The sequence below is a fragment of the Cladophialophora yegresii genome (assembly GCF_000585515.1).
Source record: "Cladophialophora yegresii CBS 114405 chromosome Unknown aczIN-supercont1.1, whole genome shotgun sequence".
Classification (NCBI taxonomy): Eukaryota; Fungi; Ascomycota; class Eurotiomycetes; order Chaetothyriales; family Herpotrichiellaceae; genus Cladophialophora; species Cladophialophora yegresii.
Genome location: NW_006913045.1, coordinates 2,619,294 through 2,636,614, shown reverse-complemented (window position 1 = coordinate 2,636,614; position 17,321 = coordinate 2,619,294). Strand labels below are relative to the sequence as shown.

General features: G+C 54.1%; 7 protein-coding genes across 7 annotated transcripts; 2 read left to right on the top strand and 5 right to left on the bottom strand.

The window, feature by feature from the left end:
- Positions 1-150: 150 nt before the first annotated feature.
- On the top strand, positions 151-1,449 carry A1O7_00934 (uncharacterized protein; the record flags this gene model as incomplete). Its single annotated transcript, XM_007754974.1, has 1 exon — positions 151-1,449. The coding sequence occupies one exon, from the start codon at positions 151-153 to the stop codon at positions 1,447-1,449; it is 1,299 nt and encodes a 432-aa protein (XP_007753164.1).
- Positions 1,450-1,696: 247 nt separating this feature from the next.
- A1O7_00933 (uncharacterized protein) lies at positions 1,697-3,598 on the bottom strand (the record flags this gene model as incomplete). Its single annotated transcript, XM_007754973.1, has 1 exon — positions 1,697-3,598. The coding sequence occupies one exon, from the start codon at positions 3,596-3,598 to the stop codon at positions 1,697-1,699; it is 1,902 nt and encodes a 633-aa protein (XP_007753163.1).
- A 1,187-nt stretch (positions 3,599-4,785) lies between these two features.
- A1O7_00932 (uncharacterized protein) lies at positions 4,786-7,000 on the bottom strand (the record flags this gene model as incomplete). Its single annotated transcript, XM_007754972.1, has 5 exons — positions 4,786-5,793; positions 5,844-5,953; positions 6,025-6,100; positions 6,165-6,363; positions 6,414-7,000. 5 exons carry the CDS (start codon positions 6,998-7,000, stop codon positions 4,786-4,788), a joined length of 1,980 nt encoding a protein of 659 aa, XP_007753162.1.
- A 4,135-nt stretch (positions 7,001-11,135) lies between these two features.
- On the bottom strand, positions 11,136-11,583 carry A1O7_00931 (3-oxoacyl-[acyl-carrier protein] reductase; the record flags this gene model as incomplete). The annotated part of the gene is made up of 2 exons (XM_007754971.1): positions 11,136-11,387; positions 11,437-11,583. 2 exons carry the CDS (start codon positions 11,581-11,583, stop codon positions 11,229-11,231), a joined length of 306 nt encoding a protein of 101 aa, XP_007753161.1. The 3' UTR covers positions 11,136-11,228.
- Positions 11,584-12,851: 1,268 nt separating this feature from the next.
- Positions 12,852-13,790, bottom strand: A1O7_00930 (uncharacterized protein; the record flags this gene model as incomplete). Its single annotated transcript, XM_007754970.1, has 1 exon — positions 12,852-13,790. The coding sequence occupies one exon, from the start codon at positions 13,788-13,790 to the stop codon at positions 12,852-12,854; it is 939 nt and encodes a 312-aa protein (XP_007753160.1).
- A 911-nt stretch (positions 13,791-14,701) lies between these two features.
- Positions 14,702-15,848, top strand: A1O7_00929 (NADPH2:quinone reductase; the record flags this gene model as incomplete). The annotated part of the gene is made up of 3 exons (XM_007754969.1): positions 14,702-14,950; positions 14,999-15,431; positions 15,484-15,848. 3 exons carry the CDS (start codon positions 14,702-14,704, stop codon positions 15,846-15,848), a joined length of 1,047 nt encoding a protein of 348 aa, XP_007753159.1.
- Positions 15,849-15,942: 94 nt separating this feature from the next.
- A1O7_00928 (endoribonuclease L-PSP) lies at positions 15,943-16,478 on the bottom strand (the record flags this gene model as incomplete). Its single annotated transcript, XM_007754968.1, has 3 exons — positions 15,943-16,089; positions 16,189-16,376; positions 16,433-16,478. The coding sequence occupies 3 exons, from the start codon at positions 16,476-16,478 to the stop codon at positions 15,943-15,945; spliced, it is 381 nt and encodes a 126-aa protein (XP_007753158.1).
- Between the last annotated feature and the right edge of the window lie 843 nt (positions 16,479-17,321).

Genomic DNA, 17,321 nt, shown 5'->3' with positions numbered 1-17,321 from the left:
CAATCTCCCGACTTACTCCCATATACACGGTACACTTCCTATACCGCCCAACAACATAGCAAGGCCTCCTATTTGGCTGAGGTAAACATGTCAAGTGTATACTTGGCGCCCACTACTCCTCCTTAACGACAGCCATCAAGCTGCGGTACGATGCCTCTGGCTGACCGCCCGTCTCTCTCTGCCGACCGACTCGCGCAGCACTTCTTCATCAATGACTGGGTCGAGAATGACCGTGGCGTGGAGGAAGAGTACACTTGGAAACCGCATCAAGTGCGCTTCGTCCTGTGGTATCATTTGACGACGTATATACCCAATGATGCTATAGCCACAGCGTTCAATGTCACTCTCGACGCAGGTGGTGATGATGTGCCGGAGATGAAGGCCGCCAACGTACAAAACATCATCGACGTGATAAAGAATCGAATGAAGCTGATCGACACGGAAATCGGGGAAAGAGGCCTAGGAAAATGGCCTCGACCGAGCGAACTAGGCTGGATCCCTTGCGACCATGGAATGAGTTGCGCGACGCTTGCTGAAGTGTCCCATGGTGCCATGACCAGCGTGATGAGAAGCAACGAATTGAGAACCAGGGGCGCAAGAGAGATAGCTGCCATGGCAACGGGACTGTGGGAGGGGAGTTGGGACAAAATCCTGCAGTGTCCGAGGAGGCACAAGGAGGTCGGCCGTGCGATACCCAACCCGGGGTATGCACCGGCTCCTCCTTCTATTGGGGCTTTACAAAGGACACCACTGCCAAAGGAAAGAAGGTGCACGCCCATCGACGTCGTGAGCTTTAGTGAGGGGTCGAAGAACTTGACTGATCCATCAATCGCCATCGTTCCAATCACAGAACTGCGCTCTTCGCCCAGGAAGTCGGGCGCGAACCCATCGTCCATGCAAGGATCCAATGCCACAGGTTCAGCGAGCAGGAAACCTCCAAGGTCATTACCAACCACGAAGAACCACAGTCCGGCCAATAAACTTCATCGCTCGCTGGGTCGGGCCCAACCGATGGCTGCAGTTGAAGAAGAATCCGACATTGACTCGGACGAGCTTACAACGGCGCGGCATGTTCGAGCTGCAACCAGGCTGGCGAGCGGCAGGTTAGCCTCTGGCGGTGGCGTCCACCAAGCAGTCGTCCCTACTGCAAGTGCCAGTCCTGAGATCATCGTGCCTCGGAGAGGCGACGTTGTCCAAGCAGTGTTTGCATTCCTTGGGACATGTGATGCTTTTTGGTTCGTGCTCGAACAAACCGTCCGAGGCATATGCTTGTGCACCATCCTGGAGCCGTATTTCGAGCTTCTGGGAGGGGACTCCGAGGACGTGCCGCACTATGTGACGGCGCAGCACGGGCGGCCTGTTCTGCATGCTGTAGGTACGATTCTGTTCGCCCAAGCAGTGGTTGGGTATGCATCAGGTCGAGTCCGAGACTATGCACGAAGACGCTGAAGAGTTGTCCCCAGTACCCCTGAAGCACCGTATTTGTCGCCCACCGGGTACTTGCTGTGGATATGTATGGCCTCTGCAGCGGCAACCTTGATCTGGCCCTGGTGGGGTCATTATACGTGGTATCTGATTCAAAAGATCGCACAGCGGCTCATAGCTCCAGGAGCAACCAGGGTCGTAGTTCCTGGTCCGGATGGGCGCATATGATGGTTCCCAAGACCCGAGCACTCAGATTTGGAGGGCATGAGTATCATGAGCCCCACCAGCGACTATTCCCTCTCACACCTCCAGTCTCAAAAACAGACTCCTCTTCCTCGAACTTCAATCTCTCGACGACTCGACGGGCTCGAAAACTCTTAACAAACTTCCAAGCTTCGGCATCGGCCAGGTTCCACGCCTCTGCGACGTTCCGGATTTTGAGCACAGCCTCGTCCTTGCTGTTGACAGTCTCCCTAGCCTTGCGCAGAAGCTCAACCTCTATGGCCGCCTGCTCTTCTGTAGGCGGGTCTGGCTCATGAGCTTTCTTGCGTTCGGCGGGGAGACCGGCCGGGATCTTAGCCCAGCGCTCGGGCCCAGGAACCGGAGGAAGTGACTCTCCATGAGAAACCGTTGTCCTTGGCACCGGAAACCCGAAGTGCCAGTCGAGGTGCTCCAACCAGTCTTCTGGGAAAGGTGCTATCTTTTCCTCCACCGGCCGGTCATTGGTAGGCGACTTGGGTGGAGGTGGCGGCGGATTGAACGAAGCAGGAAAGTATTCGGTAGTGAACCACAAGGAGCGGCTACCGCCATACTCGGATGCTACGGCATCTTTCAGGCTTACTACACGGCTTGGGCCTCCACGGGCATCTCCTAGTAGATCGCGAGTGACAGCCGTTATCCATGGGTCGCGGTCAGTATTTCGTCGTATGTGGGCAACAGATATGTCGTCCGTCTGATTGGTCAGAGTGATCATGGTGTAAGGGTGAGGCACAACAGCAATGGTGAACAGAGAAGAGGCATTGCTAAAGGAGGGTGTGGTTTTGACGCTGAGCTTGGAACCAGTACACGGGGAGCATTTTGGACGGTTTGGTGGACAGGATGATTGCAAGATGGAGTTGGGACATTCCGCAAGAAGCCGAGCCAGGTCTAGCGAGGGCTTAACCAGAGTGAAGGTGTGAGCGGCAAGAGGCTGTAACACAACAATACCAGTGCTAAAGGTGTTCTGCCACGTGACGTGGAGATGGGCTCGCATAAGTTCAAGTAACGAACGCCGGCCTTTGTTTGGGTCTTTCTTCATCAGTTCTGCCAGTACAGGATACTTCGAGGTAACCGTCTTCGAGTCGTAGCAAGCGATAGATGTAGGCTGCTCGGCTTTGAACCTACTTGCGTCGATGGCATCCGTGATTGACTTGTAGGAACTGAGTTTGACGTCGTTCAGAGTTGCCTTGATGGCATCTTCTACTTGAGACTTTTCGCCGGCGAAAAGCCCTGATCCCAAGGCTTGAAACTTGGTGAGTTGAGCATACTGTCCGCGGCGCAGGTGGGAGAGGAGGTCATCATCGTAAGCAGCCATAGGCAAGCAATACCAGCCAGTGAATAGTCCAGTACCCATATGGGCCCATGCGAGCCATTCTCGGAAATCTTGTTCCAGCGTTGCTGGCATGCCTTTGGTATGCAGAGTCTGATAGAGCGGATGGCTCATTGCTTCAGCGTCTGTAAGGATCACCGGGCGAAAGCCATGGGCCCACCAGGCTTGCCTCCAAGTCAACAAGAACTCCTTGTCGATCTTTCTCGTCTCTTCATCTTTCTTGGCTGACGCATCGTAGAAGGTATAGATGGGTGGCCGGTCAGCCAGCGGAGGCAAAACGACTCGGTCCTCGTCGAGAGTAACCGAGGAGGAGAAAGGGTTTAGCCATTTCCAATCGCTGTACCACGAGCTGCCTTCATGTGTGCTGTTCTTCTGCTCCGGAGGCTTGTGTGCAGAACTCTGGAACGACCAGCGCAGGCTATTAGGAACGTTGATTTTGGGGACGAGGTCGCGGATGCCCTCGGGGTATTGCAGTACATCAATTACGCCCACAGAGGCTGTGGCCGACGTGGACGTGTATATGAGGATGCCGATTAAAAAGACTGCCGCGACGCCTATGTATCTGGTGAAATGGCGCGGAGCCATGGCCGACCGGGTTACTGGTGGAAGCGAGCGACTGGAGGAAAGGGGCAACAAGTATACAATGCTTGAACGCGCACAAAACAAACTTTATCGCAGAACCGAAGACATCTCGACGGGTTATTATCCTGTCAGTGTCGTACTGTCACGTCGCCAGTCGTGATGGTCTGCTCTCTCATGGCGTCTCCTCATGAGTGCTTGCGTAAATTGTGTAACGTCGGACATTTGAACTCCGGGGAAGAACCATCCCCGACGAGGACCAATCGGAGAGTTTTATCATGGCCAAGACCAACGGCGAGCTCGTGGAGCTAGTCACGTGCCAGCACCGCAAACCCTCACTCACTCAGTCACTCGCACACTAGGACTTGATCACTGTTACAGGCAGCTAATTTTCAAGGGTCCTTCAAACATACATTAGCATGCATGATAATGGGTATCGGACGTCGGCCATCTGCCATTAATTGTAGAGCCCTGATTGCACGGAACCTGCCTTCCCCCTGTTCTTGTTCACTGATGGACCCGACGGGATCAACATGTGGGTAGCGGATACTCTGTCTTCGGATATCGGTGTGGGTTCCCTACTCCTGCTGAACGAGGTACCGGCTGCCTGAAGGGGCAATGATGAATTAGGTGGGAATGAAGTTGGAATTGCATTAGGGCTGACATAAACTCCTAGCTACCGTGCTCTATCCACAGTAGCTCAGGATGAGCATGTACGGAGTAGGGTGTCGGTCTATCCGCGTAGGGCACCGTGTAGGGCACCGTGTAGGGCACCGTGTACGAGTACAATACCTAATGACGTGGGGTAGTGGTCATCATGTACTCAGTACTCATTCCGGCAAGATGGGAACTGTGCACTACGTAGTGAAGAAAGTGTAGCGGCGCTGTATTTCAAGGGCTGAAAACGTTGGATAGGACGACGAGACAACGGGAATCTGAGATCGTAGCCTGGCTGCTATCGTGCATATTCTGTTAAACTATCTGCATACGTACGAACGTACCATGACGGTGAAGGGGGTATCTATCTGGTCGTCAGAAGTCCCCGCGCATACGTTCTCATGTCCTCTACGTAACGAATGACTGAATTCCTGGTTGCCTTTCTGGGCCAAAACCAGATGGCAGATGCATATTGGTCTTCGCTAGACCGCCTTGTCAGTTATGGAGACGTCTGGCTGAGCCCTCGACGGTTCGTTTCAGACATCGGCGGCAGTCTTTTCACGGGCAACCTCTTGATCCGAACTGCCGCGGGCCGCTGCGTACTCGTCAGCATCGAACTTGTACAATTGTGGTGGCGTGAGGCCCTTGCGACGGAGGACGTTGGTCTTGAACCAATATGGCGCAACCTGGTTGATTTGGTAGTGCATATGCGTGCGGGTGGGCACGGCGAAGACGTAATCCAATTCTTCGAGGGTGCGTTGTTTCGTCTCCGGGAGCCATAGGAAGATCATGACAAAGGCGACGGCGTTGAGAGCGGCATAAAAGCCGAATGCACCTTGGGGAGTCATGGCCTGAAGCATGCGCGGGAAAGTCAGGGACAAGACCGAGGCCCAAAAGTTGTTGGTCGCCACCGCCCAGGACATGCCGACTTCACGATGGGAGAGCGGGAAGACTTCGGCCGAATAGGTGAACGGGACGGGACCTTCTCCGGGAGAGTAGAACATGTCGAACAGGTAGATGAAGAATGCGATCAGGCCAAGATGGGCGTCACTGCTTTCCGGGATCCAGAAGCAGAATCCGGCCGCCAGCAGCGTCCAGCACATGTTCGGGAAGGTAAACAGCAGTAGGGCTCTCCTGCCGAAGGTGTCGATCGTCCAGACGGCGGGCCATGCAAAGATGAAGTTGATGAGGCCGAAACCCCACGACGCCAACAGTGACCCAGTAACGCTGGCCCCTGCTTGGGAGAAGACGGTCGAGGAGTAGAAGGCGATGATATTGATGCCGCACATTTGCTGAGCAATCATGACGATGCCGGATGCCTGGGTTGCGCGTCGGATGCGAGGGATGGTGAACAGCTCGATGAAGCGGGTGAAGATGTTGCCGTGGGTAGCGACTGCCGACTCCTCGACCAGAATATCTTCCTGGACAAGCTGTGCGTGGATGTAGTACAAATCACGGGCGGCCTGGAGGGGGCTGTTTCGGAGTCGGAGCAGAGCTTTGTAGGCTTTTGCGTGACGGCCTTTCTTCATCAACCAACGAGGAGACTCGAGAGCAGTCAGCTTTGAGGGAGGTAGACGATGCACTTCAAACTCACCTCCGGGCAGAAATAGATGCCAATAACGAGGGGCACGGCTGGAATGAAAGCCGATCCCACCTGCAGACGCCAGGCGATGTCGCCAGTATCCTTGACCGCCAGATTTGCGCCTGTAAAGACACTATCAGCCAACCAGGTCCATGGTGCAACTGCATTGCAGGTCTGAAAGGGGAGGACTCACAAGTGCCGAGGAAAATCCCGAAAGCCGTCCAAGTCTGCCATGACATGACAAGACCACCTCGAATATTCGTCGGGGACTATTCTGACGTTAGTCTGCTGGAGACTTCACCACAACAGCCCGAAATGTCAGGCAGAACTCACATTCTCGGCAGAGAACACCGGGACCGTGACTTCTTTCAGGCCCATGCCAATGCCTAGCAAAATACGGGTAGCGACCAGCTGGCCCCAAGACTGTGTGCAGGCCGAACCAATAGGAGCAAGGAGGGAGAAGATGGCGCCAATGAAAATGGTTCCTCGGCGGCCAAACCAATCGTTCATAGGATCAGAAATCCACCCGGCACTGCCAGAGTCAAAACTTATATCATCTCCAGCAAGTTTTGCTGCACTTACAACAAGGCGATTGAAATATATGGCGAGGAATTGACGAAACCGATCAACCAGGAATTGTCTTCGCAATTGCCACGAGCCTCGCATACAGGGCCAGAGTCTGGGATGCCGAAAGCGATCGGGAAGGTCAAGTTTGCGCCGTTGGACCCGGTCTGATCCCACCCCTGCACGGCGGCAGCGATTGAGTTGAGTATAATAGTAAAGTAGAGCATCTTTGGATGCCTCCAGCGATGGGTGACTTCATCGCGAAGAAGCTGCCGTTCGGGTTCATCCAGCTCGGAGATGTGTTCGATCGCATGAGGGCTTTGCGCCACCAATGCGCCTTTCTTGAGAAGGGGAAGAATGTCGTTCAGGTTGTTCTCGTTGGCGTAGTTTTCCACATCCTGTAAAAGTGCCTCTCTCGGTATGCCAACGAGAGCTGCCAACGTGTCAGTCTTGAGAAGATCCGCGGGAGGAGGTGCTGTGGGAGAACGAGGCGGTGCCCTCTGAGAATGTGCTCCGCCGAAGTATGCTGACCAATCAAACGGTATCACCCGGACATGCCTCCGTGTGATTAGTCCACCGAATTGTGCGGGCGTATTCTCAGGCATCGCCTCGTAAAGGAGGACATGATGGTTGCTTTACTCAGAGTCCTATCATGGGCTTGAAAGGGAAGGGCACTTACGGTTGCGAACTCTAGGAGGGACGTCAGCGACATGCAGACAGGCTGAAGCTTTTACACTTACTCTCCAGTAGTGTTGGCGGTCAGTTGTGCCAGGCTGGCCTTGCGTTTGCTCTCATCAGCGAAAAGCACACTCTGGTTCTCAGTTAGTTTGCGATGATTCCGACCACACTCTAACTACGTAGAAGGGTCTCCCGAGTATTGAGGCAACTCACAGGCCTCCGCTGTTGCTCAGCAATGGCATCTTTGAGCTCGGCCATGGTGGATTGTCAATGTCAAGAGGCGAAGAGTGGGACGACTCAATGCAAGGAGGGAAGGAGGAGGAGGAGGTGAGCAAGGTGGGAAGCACGAGAGTTTATGAACGTCCCGGAGCGTGAGTGAGCTTCACTAGCGCGCAGAGTGACTGACTGTACATTCTACTCACGCGACGGCACAAGTACTACACAGTACTCGCCAGGGAAGAGCTGCGATCGGCTACAGGCAAGCCGTGACGGCCACCGACCCAAACAGACTTCTCGCAATGTGGATGAGGCCTCCGTGTCGAAATAACCCCGCCGTCTGCAGTAGTCATGGTGGCCTGTGGCGCTTGCATATTAGCATTAGAGAAGGTGGAGAGGAGAGCTGGGAAGCCAGGATCTGGAGACAGCGCTGATCAAGCCCTTGTTCAGCTAGGGGGATCAATATTGGCCCGAGCATGGAGCAGGGGATGGTTGCGGAGACGTGCGAACCATCACACGACATGCGAGGCAAGGAGGGGGTGGGAGGGTTAGCGCATTGAAGCAGCGACGAGGGTCGTTGCAACACAACGGCTGGGCGTTAGCCAACGGGCAGCGATGTGAACTGGCAGATGCAGCGACAGACAGTAACTTCGAGGTGGACGGCGAGTAGAATGCAAGCAAGCGTGGAAAGCGAGCTACGTAGTACTGTGTAGGGACTAGCCTTCCTTGTCCGTGTCCTCGCCGTGCGCCCTCGGGAAGTATGATCTGACTGGTCACCCCTCTGTTTATTTCAAAGTATCTATAGGCGGCGATGGTGGTGGGTGGACGGAGTCGCGGCCCCGACAGAATCTGCCTGGTCACGCTTCTCCGGACTGTTTCGAGGCGATGGCGACTCCGGAATCACTCCTGCAGAATGTTGTACTAAATCAGCATACTAGGTGTCATCGACGCTGTCCAAGGCAACGTGGTTCTCTATTGACGCGCGTGCAGATTGTCGGCCTTTGACAGACGTCCGCTCTCGCGCCCTGGCCACCGTAGTGAACACAAGCCCTCACGTTGGAGATTTCCAAAGCTTCACAGTGCTTGAGAACAGGACAAGAAACAACAAGACACACTGGAGAGCCTTGGAAAAAGGTGGGCTGGTGATCGACCGGGGCTGCTCTGGGGTCCGTGTCTTGGGCTGACGGCTCAAACGCCGGCCAAGCTTGGTGGCGTCGCCTAGCTGAGGATGCATGATTGCGCCCATCTGCCTCCCAATCCTGCGATCGGCAGATGACATACTGTTTCGATGCCTGGGAAAGTCAAACTCATCTCCCCTCGAAATCATCGAATAGGGACGAGGAAATCAGAGCAGTCTACGAAGGTGGCAGTCTTGGTACCATTAGCATCATGCACCTAGTAGCAGCTGGAATGGCGTGTACTGTGGACTGAACAGACGCTGTCTACACAGTAGGGGACGTCCCGGCTCGCAGTGCGCAGGCCATCATCACCCGCGACCGCCGAGGCTGAAGATTCTGTGTAGCGCATGCCCATAGAGCCCTTCGACCTCAAATCGCCCCAGCCCAAGTGGAATTTTTGAAGTCGAGAACAATATTTGCACAATGGAGCTGGCCCGCCTGTGGACCAACGTGGTAGATATTATGGACTTGATGTCCGACCATGCGTCAGATGGAGCAGAAGGTCTCGACTGTGTACTGTGAAGGAGTACCTTGTGCCTGTCAGACGACCAGAGACGAACGCGCTCCGAGCCATCCGAGGCGATGCGAACATTGACCCATCAGGCTTGCCACAAGGCTCGAAATTCTCACGGTCTACTGGAGCCCACCTACTGCTAGGCTAACAGCCCCGTAGACAGTACAGCTCTCAACAAAGCTGCCTGCTACACACACAAGTTTGGTGGTCTGGCTTAGCATGGCGGCCTCAGAATGGGCATGCAGCCTCTTTGCGACTTCGAGCTGAGCCAGGACTTTTGTGAACTCGTGCTGACTCACGAGAGAGGAATTCATGCACGCCTGACGCCCAGATCCCCACGATCCAACCTTGTGGCGTCTGCCGAGTCGGTTCCCGCGAGGCTCGAGTCTGCCTAGCTACGGCATTAGTCTTAGCAGCCGAGGCGACATAGCAGTCGTCCTAGTTTACTCCGTACCGGAGCCAGCAAAGTCATTCGATTTGAATTTTGCCTTTTTGACTTCGCATACGTACTGGACGCATTGAATGGCCGACGAAGACGCCGCAACATTGGTCTTGCAGCTATTCAGCCAAGCGTACGGAGAAGGGTCGACTGGGTCGTCAGTGCTGTACACAGTACCACAGCGCCCATCACACATGTCGGGTCGTCCGTATACGTCAAGTCATCCACAGGCCTGCGTCTCTGAACCTAGCCTTGCCGTCCACATCTTCCCCGCGCCTCCCTCAATCAGTATATTCCAGCCGAACGGGTATCCCATGCCATGCGCACCGAAAGCAAAGTGCAACCCTGCGGTGCAGATTGAGTCGACATTCGGCACGAGACGACGGCATCTGTTCGTGACTCGGGCTCACCGAACCACTAGTCCTCACTTTGGCTGCCATCCGTGTACGAAGGACCTCAGCTAACGGATGCTCGAGCTCAGGAAAAAAATTCCCAGCGACCCTCCTCCCTACCCAATACAGGAAGCATGCGTTGACACCAGCAACTGCGCGTCGGGTCGGCTTTTCTTTGTTGCTGTTGCTGTTGACTTTTGCCCTGCGGCAGGAAGTATATACCGAGAAGGGTTGTTGTCACTAGTGCTCTCCGGTGGTCTCAAAGCGACAAAGAATCATGAGTCGGCCAACTCTTGGTCTATATCTTTAAAGACCTCTACAGAGTCAGCCAACAGAACACAAAATACGTGTGGCCCGGAAGCCTCGCCCTCATTATCGTTAGCACTTAATACAGGCGACATACACATACAAAACACAGGGTAAGTCTTCACCACTCCATGGTCGAACCAAAAGCGGTCACCTTTCGTTCAGCATGTCGAAAGACACTAGTTGGGAGAACACCCCTCTATCCTATGAGCACCGTTCCTGCAGGATATCGTCCACGCTTTATAAGTCCTTCTTGGAAAGGGAAGCGGAACGGGTACAGAACACTCTCCGGATCCTGATATCGTATTGCCCGCCACGTCTACGGATGTGGCTCGCGAACTAGGCTGTCAAACCACCGATAGTCGTTGTTCGAGAGGCTGCCAGGTCTAGAGGACCATGACCTAGCAATGTCGGAGCGCGAGCCATGTGGCAGGCTGCACGCCATATGCATCCAGAATTACCCGTGTACTATATACCGGTTATCCTCCGGGACCAGCAAACCGGCACCATGGCTCTCAGGCTTTACGCCAGGCCGACAATAACCTTCACACAGTGCAGGATTTATATTGGCAGGCGATTCACTCTGCTGCCACTCAGAAGATCCCAGTGGCACGATTTGATACAGTGACTTTGCGTGAGACAGCGAGCGTCACCACACGACCAACCCGCTTTCTATACTCGTAGATCTCGAGCACCCCCTAGAATGTCCACCTCTTCTATTTCCCTTCCTCGAGGTCAGTGGAAGAGCCAATTTGCACCGACTCATCCAGAATCCTGATCGTCTCCTCGCACTTGTCCTTGATGATCTTGTAGGCGTCCGGGCCCGACGCAAGCCGCATAGGAATCTCTTTGCCAGTAACTCCGGTCAGGATATCGACGCGGCCCCCTTCGCGGGATCACCGCGCTGGTTCTGGTCCGTCCGCTCCACTCGTTCCCTCGGTCCATCGCACTACCGTGCCGTCATAGTCCGATATGACATGTTCGTGCAGGATCTTTGTGCTCCTTGCTCAGGCAGTTCGACCGGAAGTACCCCGGCTCAATACCGCATACTTTTATATTGAACTCGGCCAGCTCGAGGCGCAGCGTCTCCGTGATTCCGCTGACGGCCCATTAGGAGGCCGCATAGATCCCCACGGCCGGCGTGCCGCGCCAGGCCCCAATACTGGAGAAGTTGGCAATGACTCCCGATCGTCTGGCGCGCGTGTAGGGAAGGATGGCCCTCGTGACGTTCAGCGGACCAAAGACGTTGGTTGCGAACCGGGCGTGACTCTCTACTGGACCGCGTCACGTCATGTAAGTAGGCAACCTATTCACGCACATGAGGCAGGCTATCGTACGTGAGCTTTTCTAACCCACCGACCTGACAGTACCCGGCGTCGTTGATGAGGAAGTCGATCCCTCCATGAAGGCTGTGCGCTTCTTCGACCACACGTGTGAGCTCGTCCAGCGGCGAAGTCACGTCCAAGCCTCAGCGTGTGGGCTCCAGCCCGGTTCAGCTCGTCGAGTTTGCTTGTGTTGCGTGCCGTCGCGATGACCTTGTCACACCCACGGAGGAGGACTTCGTGGGCCAATTCCTTTGCCGAAACCGCTTGACCAACCGGTGATGAATCAGATATTGGGTTGTGCCATGCTTGTTACGCGCGTGTCTCGAGAGAGAGCAGGGTCAAAGGGGGTAAGAGGATGGTCCGGCTTCGAGAATTCAAGATGAACAGGGACGACAAGCCTAGCTTTTTATCGTCCTCCTCCCAGTCCGGTGTCCTGCCTCGTGCCTGCACGATGGCTCATTCTACCTCAACCGGGTATCACCGCCCTGGATTCAGTTGATAGTATGACCTGCACGTGCGGAAAGTGGCCGATTGAGCATTCCACCACACCCGCGACATGGCTTCCAAGGTTCTTCAGACCAAATTCTGGCGGAATCGCAACAATGGCTCTATGCGTCATTGGTTGGCACGACTGTTCAATGGGTAATTGAGGGCGATGTTGCATGATAGAACGGCAGACTCGGGACGCTCAGACTGATATGTATCTGGAAGGAGTATCTCTGGTTGACAACAACCCTCACGCAAGGCGGAGAAGGGTGCGCCAAATGCGGCCGCCGGCTAACCTTCCGACGTTGACTTTGCGATTAGTCTCGCATTTTTGGTGCTGGCGGAGTTTTCTCAAAGACTTCAACTCACGTCGTACATCTTGTGCACAGATGGACACTTGACCATGAACATTGATTCCCGTCTCTCATGATCTCGGCCCCACGGTACCCCGTAACCCAAGATTGGTGTACCCTCATTTGTAATGTTTGTAAACATCTTGTGATCTACGCAACAAATCACTTTCCAGCTGCTTGCGCCCACCGGCATTCACACAAGCTCTTCTCACGAAGTCGCGGCCTACACGGTCCACATCCTGTGGTCCTGTAGCGCTAGAGCTGGTGGATTTTCATTCACACACTTGTGTTGCAATAGCAAAGGATTTGGACCTTCATAGTTCAACTTGTTCCCGATCTTGCGATCATGTCATGGACTGGTTGACTCCTAGTGTGCCTACATGAGTTTGCTGGAATGCACTTGTTTGGGACGGCTTAGTGGGCCGATTGAGTATTTATCTTGCGATTGGTATTGACATTGATACAGGATCTCATTTCAATCGTGGTCATTAGGTCATGATTGCTGTCTTCAGCCGCTTCGCTCTGAACGCTACAAACGAATCAATAATGCAAAGATCAAAGAGGGACTGTCATCTGGTGGTGTTTGCCAGGTCCAGTTTCTGAAGCAACGAGGCCACTTCCTCCGCCGAGTACCCGAAGAACACCGGGCCATTGAAGATAACCTGTGTGCGGTGGTCAGTCGTTTCGGGAGAATCTCTGGGTCGGCTTTCCTGCTGCTGTGGTTTCTGACCCTTCTCCGTAGGGCCCGTATTAGGCGTTGCGGCCGGAGTCGGTCGTGAAGTAGCGGACGGTAGTTTCAGATGCGCAGCCTCGTCTTCTTCCTGCAGAGCGCTCGGCGTCGGCTCTCTATCAGCGGGAACTGAGATTCCCCACGGTCGAGTGGGAGACTCTCCTACTCGAACCTCCCGCAGGGGTCTCTCAAAATGTGATTGTCTTGCGCCTTTGTCCGGTGCAGCGCTCTCTTGGACTGGAGGCGTAGCATCCTGGCTGATGTTCTCCGCCCACTTCTCGACGCCGCGGGTCGAGCCTTTATCACGTTCTTCGATCCTATCTCTTTCTGGTAGGTATGCTTTATGCTTGACCCCCAAACCTTGGATCATGTTCACCAGATTGCCATATTTGGCGTCCAGCTGGCGGGCGCTGCTCTCATTGCCTCCGTATCGCCGCACACATATTTCATGGCTTCGGGGAATCTCGTGTTTGTGGTTCTCGAAATATTTGGCAACCTCTTCAGGGGAATGTTGCTCGAGGAAACGGATGGGGCATTGGCCAGGGCGTTGGTCTACTGGAGGGGATAGTGTGGAGGCTTTGTCCTGGTGAAACTCGGCAGCTATAGGGTCATTCTGCACAGACGATGCCATTCCGTTCGCCATCTTCGCAAAAGGGCACCCCAGGGTTCCTTGAACACCTGGCGTTGTAAAATCTCGCTCAAGATCTTGAGGTGTCCTGCTCGGATGTGCAACAGGGCATCGTGCTATGACAGGCTGGGCTTTCGGTGTTCTAGACATCTTGTATAAGTCAATGGCTTTTTGCGCTTGACGAAAGAAGCAAATTCTTCGACGTTGGCGCTGGCGATAGGCTGATCTCGGATTTGCTTTACGACGTCGCTGTGAGCATTGGAGGATGCCGAGTGACAGCTGCCAGCTGCTAGGAGTCTCTGATACTGGATCGAATCCATCAGTGTCTGACTCAGACCACAAAAAAATGCGGGAAAAATCGTAAAGGAGAACGCCATTCAGGTAATACATGCAAAGTGTCGCTCATCGCCACAATAGTTGCAGCTCTTGATCTAGAGCTAATCAAATGTGTCTCATCCTTGGGTATGTGTAGTGGGACGGAAAATGAACATGAATTACTCACCTCATTTGCAGCAAATTCCAGCCTGTCTCTCAGCAGTTTTTCATTCTCGAGGGTTTCGCGGACATGGGAGAGCAGCGTCTCGAACCCAGTGACGAGTGAGCCGATAAGTAGCGACAGAGCGTCCTCAGCAAGAGATGCAGTCATCGGAAGGGAGACGGCGATGTCAAGAACGGGAACAGAGACTTGAACGACCAAGCTTGGTAGTCTTGGGCAAGGCGGCAGGGAGGATGGTGTCGGAAGGCGGTGCACAGCCAAGGGAAATCTGCCTGTAGATTCTCCGATTTCGCATCTAATCTTGATAAGATCATGGGTGGAGCCTGTCTTGGCGCGTGTCAGGCTTGTCACGTGCTAGTCAGTCTGACATCCGACCCCACAGCGGACTCAACCGAGGCATAAACACCGAGGCAGCTCATCTCATCCTGCCAATGGACCGAGCCCCAGCTCCGGAAGAGGATACCCCAGTAGATAACTTTGGCTGCAGTCGGTCCCCTTCTCGGTGCGAAGTGTAGTAACCTCTCTATCCTCCGCTCTGCAGACCAAACCGAAGAAACAGCCGAGAATGAAAGCTATCCAAGTAACGAAATATGTCTCCGGACCTCAAGACCTTTTTGTCACTACCCTGCCCACTCCCGCGCCCCATCCCACGAAATATCTGATCAAGATCCGCGCCTGCGGCACGAATTTCTTTGACCTCCTCCAGATTCAAGGCAAATACCAGCACCAGCCACCCCTACCATGGATCGCGGGAATGGAGTTCGCCGGTGTGGTGGTCGCAACACCCACCACCCGCGAAGGGTCCAAGAGCGCTGTCGCCAGTAGCCTCGATGGCACAGTGAGCACACAAACAGACCATCAGTTTAAGGTGGGCGACCGAGTGTTTGGCGCCACGCACGGAGCATATGCTTCTCATATATTGGCGGATGAGGGAGTTTTATTTCCTGTGCCACAGGGCTGGAGCTTTGCGGATGCTGCTGGTCTCTATGTGACTACTCCCACGGCTTACGGTGCGTTGGTCACGCGAGCAAAGACTCAGCCGGGCGAGTGGGTACTTGTCCACGCAGGCGCTGGCGGCGTTGGCCTGTCCGCGGTCCAGGTCGCAAAGGCTATGGGAGCCACTGTTATTGCCACGGCCGGTTCGGAGCGAAAGAGACAAGTTTGTTTAGACTACGGGGCGGACTATGTTGTGGACTATCGGGACAAGAACTGGCCGCAAAGAGTCATCGGGCTATGCGAACAGCATAGGTCAGGAAACGGCAAGCAGGGCGTCGACGTCGTCTATGATCCTGTCGGTGAGTACTTCTGCCAATTTGAATGCTGCGGCGGTGCTAACACGGTCTGAAGGTATGATTGATCCATCAATGAAATGTATTGCATGGAATGGTCGGTTGCTTGTTATCGGCTTCGCAGGCGGCACCATTGAAAAGGTCGCCCTGAACAGAGTTCTCCTGAAAAATATCAGCCTTGTTGGGTTGCATTGGGGCATGTATGCTACGAAAGAGAAGGAGACTGTTCCACAAGTATGGAAAGGCATTTTCGACCTGATCAATTCAGGCAAGTTGAAGGGCATCACTTATACGGACAAGCATTACAAAGGACTGGAACAGGTTCCGGCAGCCTTAATCGCTCTGGGTGCTCGAGATACATGGGGAAAGGTGGTTGTGGAGCTGGGCGAGAATGAGGGCGAAGAAGGTAGAAGTAAGTTGTAATCTGCAAATGTCGTGGGTGTGTAGCCGGAGAATGCCACAACATGCTAGATTACTCCCATTGAGTACTTTTAAGAGGCTGGGTGCCGTTCGCCAATCACTGCAGTGCAATTGCTTCGATTTCGACGTCCACGCCCTTCGGCAGTTCTCGCACTGCGACACACGTTCTCGCCGGCTTATGAGTAAAGTATTGTTCGTAAACACTATTCATCTCGGCAAAGTGCTTCATATCGGACAGGAAGACCTGGTCCTCAGGTTAGTTTGAGCTGCTACAGTCGCAAGGCGTCAAAAGCAGGATGGTTTGTCGAGCCGGAGAAGAGAAAGCACAGCCAGCAAGACTCACCCCAGCTTTAACGACTTTGCCTATACCACTGCCTGCCTCGTCCAATATGGCTTTAAGGTTCTCGCAGCACTGCTTCGTCTTGTCTGCGATAGAGCCTTCAACCAATTTTCCGTTCGAGTCGGCGGGGATCTGCCCCGCAACCCAAACTTGACCAGCAGCTTTTATAGCCTGACTGTATGGACCAGCAGCTGCATGACAACAGTCAGATACGCCTGTTATCACAGAAGTCTTAGCTATTGCTTACGAGGGCAGGCATTTTTCGTAAAGACCTGAGTCATATCGGAGGACATCTTGACGCGGCAGCAGTGGAGATGGCGTGGTTGTATCCGCGAAACCGCCGAAGGAAGGGGTCTAGTATACGACGATAGAGCCTTGAAACGGAGAGATCTGTATGGGAAAAGCGTTGACATGAGAGACTGATGAGAAGCCCGAACTTGACACCCGATCTGTAACATGAAGTCGGCAAAATCTGATCTGTAGGTGACATTTGATACCCCGCACCACTCCGGAGTTTTCCGTCTGACAGAGCCAGATCTTGACTTTCAGTCACGCGGTCCTTGCAATTCTGCCTAAAGGCGCGTGTCAGACGTAGGATATGAACTGGCCATCAATCGAGAGCAGCTCATCCTCCTTCTCACGCACGTTTTGTTTTCGAGAATAGTACGGAATGGTGGCATGAGGAGTCGAATGCTGACATTTCGCTGCTGGGCTCCTTCTCTTTGAAGAGCGGTTGTGGCTTACATCGGATACTGGACACCTTGTTTCGTCGTCAACTGCAGCCCTAATCCTTCATGCAAGGTACGCGTACGGAGCAGTCCTGGCCCAAGGAACAAGCCCGCCTCGAGTCCCGGCTATCAACTCCGGACTGCCCGCATACCGCCAGACCTGCTCTTTCATTTGTTTGTTCGATGCACGAGCCCATATCAATGGCCGCTAGAACACACGCATGCACACGCGCAGTCAGTCACGGCGACGGCCTTTAGGCTGTATCTCGTAGCTCGTGCCGCGGCGAGAAAGATATTGACCTGCCGAAAACGGAACAGCTCAGATCATTCCCCTGTTCGACGTGCCACGATTCGCGACGGAGAGCAGTTCCTTTTGTACACAGTACGTGGGTTCATTCCGATGTTTTC